The sequence below is a fragment of the Euphorbia lathyris genome, chromosome 2 (assembly GCF_963576675.1).
Source record: "Euphorbia lathyris chromosome 2, ddEupLath1.1, whole genome shotgun sequence".
In the NCBI taxonomy this organism is placed as follows: Eukaryota; Viridiplantae; Streptophyta; class Magnoliopsida; order Malpighiales; family Euphorbiaceae; genus Euphorbia; species Euphorbia lathyris.
Genome location: NC_088911.1, coordinates 48,142,063 through 48,149,023, shown reverse-complemented (window position 1 = coordinate 48,149,023; position 6,961 = coordinate 48,142,063). Strand labels below are relative to the sequence as shown.

Sequence of the window (6,961 nt, the reverse complement as noted above, 5' to 3'; positions counted from 1 at the left end):
CAGACATCATATGGAATCAGGGTTTATTAGCACTCCTTATGTGAGTTCTTCTCAACAAATTGCTGATTTACTGATAAAGCCTTTAACAGGACCTCAGATGGCCACAGCTTTGCATAAGATGCAGTTGTACACTTATGCAGATTATGGTTGTGCAAGTTGAAATTCAGAGTATCTCAACTTGAGGGGAGGCTGTTAGAATATATTGACCATCGTCTATATTAGTGTCATATAGACAGACCATTGTCTATATGATTGTCATATCGACAGACCATTGTCTATACTGGTGTCATATAGACAGAGGTTATATCATTGTCTATATTAGTGTCATATAGATAAGGGTATTAGTGTCTTTATGTATACTTGTAATTGTTTGACTATAAATACTGTAATCCTCCCTATTTCATATATACGAAAATATCTCTTTCTCTTCATCACTTTTCAGTTCCAGTTAGGTTAATACTAGTTCAGTGTATGGAGGTTTGGGGCTTCCCCCTCACATCAACTCGTAGTGGGATAATAGAGAATCGGGTATAAATTTTTTTTCTTATCGGGCATAATTCTCCCTTTCCGACCGGTCTTTGAGTGGAATACCCTTTCTTACGTTTACACTTGACTAGTTGGATAGGGCCTTTATATTAAAAATCATAATATGTGGCTATCGCTCCTACCTTGAGAAAATGTTAATAGAAATAAAATGAAAAATACTTTAAATTATTCAAAACATTTAAAGATACTGTGTCAAGTTGAAATTTTTTATTTTCACTTTGTCACATAGATTTGGAAAAGAATATTTAAATACAGTAAACTTCTACTATCAAATTTCCAATATGAAGCAATTACAATTACAAGCACAATACAAGTGTTTTGTTCAATTGGACAAATATAATTCTAATTATTTCTAAATATCATGTGGAAAGTGTCCACTCATCTCAAATTGTAGTAGTAATTAACTAAGACAGTACCACAAAAAGGTACTTAGAAATTCACAGACGGACATATCAAGAAAAATCAAGTCTTTAGCAACCCATAATTTTATCAGCTTTGATCTTAGGTTTCTGAACCACAGTCCCATCATTTCCCGCAAGAGCTTTATACTTATCTTTCCTAGTAAAATTAGTACATTCATAAGAAAGAGTAGAAGCAATAACCCTCTGAATATAATTAGCCACTTCATGGCTAGATTTACCTGAACCACAAGTCAACTCACTCGGCAATTTACTCAAAAAAGTAACCTCATAAGCCGCGCTAGGGTTCATAAAGAAATAAAACGGGTCCATCCCTTTCCAACCTCTAGCTGTAGTCCCATGAAACATGCTCATTTTATTAACCATAGCCACAGGCACAATCTGGTCAGTCAATTCAGCAAACAAAGCTGAAAACCTCAAAAGAAATGGTTCTCTACAAGTAGTTCCTTCAGGACATATAGCCAAGTCTCCTTCTTCAAGTAACTTTTTAATCATTGATGCATCCGTGGCACGGTCACGGCTGAGTGCAACAGTTTTGATGGGGGAGATGATTTCTGATAGGCGAGAAACTGAGTAAGTGACAGCGGCTATAGGGCGGCCGAGGGCGGTGGAGAGGAAGATTGGATCAAGTAAGGTTCTGTGGGAGCATACAAAGAGGACACCGGTTTGGCCTGTTGATTTTTGGGGTGGGGGAGGTGGGTTCCCTTTGACTGTGACGCGTACACCAAGTGCTAAGAAGGCGTAGTAGACTATTGGCATGGGCAGAAGTGAGCCTGCTGCGATTCTTAGGCATGCTAGAATGAAGCCTATGGGAATCCATAGGATTATAAGAAGTGCCATTAATGGTGTTGGCTTTTGGACTAGTCTTCCGTCGTGGAAGATTATTGGTTTTGGTAACTTGTCATTTGTTACTGCTTTTACTCTTGTTGCCTTTGGTACTAGGTATCCCTCCTGTATTGTAATTACATGATTTTCAGTTAGAAACATGATTTTAATTAACTTGGTAGCTTGTTTTGTAAGTGTCAAGGTAACTTTTGTCCTATTGATAGATGAACAATCCGAAGCATAGTTTAAAAAAAAAAAAAAAATTCTAAGCTCAAAATTGCTGATATTAGAAAAGAGGACTCAGATTCTAGCTAGACTGTGAAACAATTTAAAGTTTTAGTTTTAGTGGATACTTTTGGTCACCAATTAAGGTTTATTATGTCATCAAAGTCTCAAGTTGTTTAAGTTAGAGATCTGAGTTTGAATCCTAGTATACACATTAATAGACTTTAATTGAAAGAGGGTCACTTAAAAAGTGTTTGAACAATCTCGAACTGATTAATGGGACCTAATAATAAGTGATATACTTTTGTAGGCAGAGGTAAAAGAGGTAATATAGGGAGAAGTTCTATGACAGACCAAATTTTCACCAAATTTTCACTCGTATCAATACCGAGATCATAGTAAAATTCTACTAATATAAGAGTACTGGTGTACCCTAGTCATTAGGAACCATTCCTTATTAGAGGGGGTGGTTGTTATGACGTGCAATTTCGTATAAACATATGATGCAATTTGTATCCAACTAGATGAAAAATGAGATGGAATTTAATTTTCATCAAAACAGCTTTTTGGCTTTCTTAGAAAGAAAAAAATAGGCCGTTTTTCAACCTACCAATTCAAGGCCGGCTCTGCCAGTTTCTTTTATATCTCGTACAAGCAGTGGCGGATCCAGGAATCGACGTCCGAGGGGGCTGATTTTAGTCCGATTATTGAGAGTAATTTTTCGAAGTCCTGTCTATTGGGGGTGGAAATTTTTTTTAAGCTTTTAGCACAATTAAACTTTATGGTTTTGGTATGTTAGCTAAAAATTGTAACATTTTCAAAAAATTTCTTATTTTCAGCTATAATTTTTTTATAATTTTCATAAAATTTAATTTAGAAATTAAGTTAAATTGAATCTCAAAATAAGAAATTGATTTGTTTTGTAGAAAAGAGATAATAAATTCTTAAAAAAAGAGATATAATAAAAATAACTTTATATAAAAACAAAAAATGAGTTTGGTGTGGTTTGATCCCATGACCTCTCACCTTAAAACAAAACTCTTAACCAACTCAGCTACTTTAAAATTTTGAGATAATACTACATAGGAAATATATACTAATATTTGGGGTGGCTACACGGGACAAAAATAACGACACTCAAGGGCAGAGCCGATGGCCGTGGGGGCTTCGGCCCCCACGGGCTCTGGGCTGGATCCGCCCCTGGGTACAAGGAGAAATTCTAATATGGAGCGGGATCAGTAACTATCCTTCCACTCAAATGATGTCATATAAACAGTTGAATTGACGTGACATTATCTGAATGGACGAAACCAGTACTGAGTATTTATGGAGATTCTTGAATATGTATAACCAATCATAAAAAGGACATATACCACCTCAATGAGAGATGATTGAAAGTGTATAAATAACACAAATTGATTGCCAGAGATTAAGAAATGTATTGGTTATCTCTAATACTAGTGAAAGTGTTTATGTTAGGATGTCTAAATTTTGTGTGTCGGTAGCAAATAAGTACCTGGCAGAGGGACATAAAGGCAGCATCAGTATGCCTATCACCCAATCCAATCTCTGGTTTTGAGTCTCCAAAAGTCTTACGGAGAGCATTAGCCTTGTTATCGCCTACAAGAACACCAGGCCTTGTCACAAAACCAGTAGCTCTACCTTTATACGTTGAAATTTCAGTACCCAACACCAAATCAGCACCCAAATAATCTTTCAAAAACGCTTCCACCATAATCCTCGGATTCGCCGTAAGAACACATCTTTTCCCACACGAAGAAAACACTCTCCATGATTCAGGATGCACATCACTCGAATAGAACTTCGGAAGCACTGCACGAGCCACTGATTCTATCTCCGACACTTTCATGCCAGCAAATGTAGCAAAGATTAAAACTTGGATACCAGCAGATTCAGAGACAAAGTAATAAAGCAGTCCTGCTAATGGTGACGATAACAGCAAGAAAAGCAGCCTTAAAACTCCGCCGGCCTCAAAGGCAATAAGGCCAAAATATGGAAAGGAGCTCCGGCCAACAAGTAAAGTCCCATCCATGTCAGCGACCACCGTGTTCTTTTCTCTGCCGATGGATGTACATTTAGTCACTGCCGGGAAACTGTCTATCAAAACCATGGTGATAGATGTGTCTTTGTAAGTAACTACTGGCTAGTTTTGTTGAATGAGAAATGCTGAATAATGGTGGGCATATATATATGTGGCGCCGGAATTTCCAAAAGATTAGGCATGGAGAATGTGGTATAACCGAGGTATAGTTCAGTGTTTGATTGTGGAATTCTTGGTTTTGATCGCTGAATGATTGTCGTTTGTATATATGTCTCTTTCAACTAGAAGACGTAATTATTCTAATTGTTATAAAGGAAAAGAAGTTCATAATAATCTAAGATGAAAACAATACGGACAAAAAGGAGAGAATAAACTCCTCCCAGTCAGACGACGAATTTGATGTGTGAGCTAACATATTTATGGGCAAGAGCAACATATAAACACACCTAAGCTATAGGAATTGAAACTCGAAACTCAGTGAGGATCTATCAAGTACATCTAGACAGTTTGAGCATATGTTTCAATTTCAACATTCAAAATACATCAATTCATATAAAAATTTGGCTCCAATGGAAAAACCTCTCAAAGGGTGAATAAAGACAACTTTTTATATGGATAGACATAAGACATCAATAGGTATACCATATTTGTGGTATTTTCCGTTATAAAGGCAGTCTTGTGGTTTGCAACTTTTTTTTTTCTTGATTTTGCCAAATTTGGCTCATAACGACCTCAAAATGAAAATTTTAAAGAGTTAAATTATATTTTAAACAATTTTAATTCTTCAATTTTTTAAATTTGAGGTCATTTACGTGTTGTTTTTTTTATAGAAGAGATAGTTAATATTTAGAGAGAAAACTAAACTAATGATTTGAAAAATAAAAAAGAGTTCAGAATAGATATGATACTAAACAATTTTAAATTTTGAAAATTTTCATTTTGAGGTTATTACATGGATCAAATTTCACAAGATAAAAAAAAAAAAAAGAGCAAACCACAATACTGCGTTTATAAAGAGGAAAATACACATGTATACCATTTTGTCCGAAGAGAATTGATTGATATTTTGTCCAGAGAATCGATTGATGTTAAGAAAAATAGTGGAAAATGGATTAATAGGGTGTATTACTTTCCGTTGGGTTGGGGCTCTTTCATGTTTATGTTTATTAGAGTATACTAGAATTTGAGGACCTCTTCCAATTTAGAGCTCCAAAAAACACCAAACTCGTTTCTCTCCACATAGGTGAACCCAAAGATGTGTTTGAATGTCTGATCTGCTAAAAAGTCCGGCCCATCTGGCTATCCCTTCTTTGGGAAAATTATACAGAAATTCATATTCTAAAAACTATTTACAAATATGTCAAGTCATAATTTTAGATTATGTTAAACTAGTAAAATCAGTACTTTTAATATATTTTAAGAATTAGAATTTATAAATTAGAAATCTAGAATATATATTTTAGGGTTTATAATTTATGAATTGTGGTATACATTTTTTAAATTATAGTATAAAATCGTAATATATAGAGAGTAATGACATATTAAGAATTAAGTTTGGTGATATGACTTAGTTGTAATTTTGTACTTAATTATGATATTCATGTATTTGACCCTTTAAACTTTCACTAATTTGAAAATGGGTTAATACATAATTTCACCCTTCAATTCAATACAGAGATGGCAACGATGCGGGATTTTTTGAACCCTGTGGGAATACGAATCGGTGGCGGCAAGAAGTCACGATATATTTAGGGGTGGGGTGGGAGTGGGTGACATTTTATATCTGAAATCTAAACATGAGCGAAAACGGGAGTTACTATCTCGAATCGCCTCCGAAAATATTCTTGCAGGATCTTCAAATTTATATAAATTAAAACTATATAATATTAAATATGTTATATTTATAATATATAAATTAATATATATATATATATATATTAATACTTATTTATATATATATATATTAATACTTATTTATATATATATATATATATATATATATATATATATTGTTAAGTTACATATTTAAAAAAGCAAAGACCACTCTACACTAATAATGTATAAAAATATTAATTTTGCGAAGTCTGGTATCATGTTCAGTCGGAATGTGGCTCTCGAGTTAGCACAGAGAATCTCGGCTATTACAGGTGCAGACAAGCCTTTGAACACTAGTAGATATGTGGGGCTTCCGTCACTAAAAGGCAAGACTAAAAAGGCTATTTTTGTACACTTTCATGACCGGCTACTACAACATTGGAGGGGTAAAGGCATCTCTAAGGCCGGGAAAGCTACACTTATCAGATCGGCTGGCCAGGCTATCCCTGTCTATTTTATGAGTGCGTTTCTTCTCCCTATATCCACAGCTGATGAGTTGCAAAAGATGTTAAATTCCTTTTGGTGGGGTAATAAGAAATCTGGAGAACGAGGATTAAATTGGATGTCCTGAGATAGACTATGTGCTCCAAAGATATTTGGGGGACTTGGATTTCAGAATTTTACAGCCTTCAATCTTGCTATGTTGGGAAAACAAGGGTGGCGCCTTCTCTTCAATCTTGCTTCACTTGTTGGCAAAATATACAAAGCCAAATATTACCCTCGGGAGGGGGGGACTTTATGGGGCGCTGCCTTAGGGCATTCCTCTAGTTTTATCTGGCGAAGCATTTGGAGTTCTCAACTGATCATTGGGGAGGGGGTTAGATGGAAGATTGGGGATGGAAAATGTAAACATGTGGAAAGATAGATGGTTGAGGGATGCAATAAATGGTTTCCTCCGAACTCCAATGATAGAGGGATTGGAGCGCCTTAAAGTGTGTGATCTTTTCATGCCGAACTCTCGTGATTGGGATATTGAGTTGCTTGAAGAAATTTTTATTGCTAGAGACAT

At 35.3% G+C, this 6,961-nt stretch overlaps 1 protein-coding gene across 1 annotated transcript; it reads right to left on the bottom strand.

Annotated features, from left to right (window-relative positions):
- Positions 1 to 1,016: 1,016 nt before the first annotated feature.
- On the bottom strand, positions 1,017 to 4,146 carry LOC136218093 (glycerol-3-phosphate acyltransferase RAM2-like). The gene is made up of 2 exons (XM_066004846.1): positions 3,532 to 4,146; positions 1,017 to 1,916 (listed from the first exon to the last, which is right to left on the bottom strand). The coding sequence occupies exons 1-2, from the start codon at positions 4,144 to 4,146 to the stop codon at positions 1,017 to 1,019; spliced, it is 1,515 nt and encodes a 504-aa protein (XP_065860918.1).
- Between the last annotated feature and the right edge of the window lie 2,815 nt (positions 4,147 to 6,961).

What these genes read in the sequence shown, in the direction of transcription:
- LOC136218093 (XM_066004846.1), bottom strand. Translation starts at nt 4,146, where the DNA reads ATGGTTTTGATAGACAGTTTCCCGGCAGTGACTAAATGTACATCCATC. An exon ending in CCTTTATGTCCCTCTGCCAG is followed by an intron (nt 1,917 to 3,531) that starts GTACTTATTTGC and finishes ATTACAATACAG; the next exon opens with GAGGGATACCTAGTACCAAA.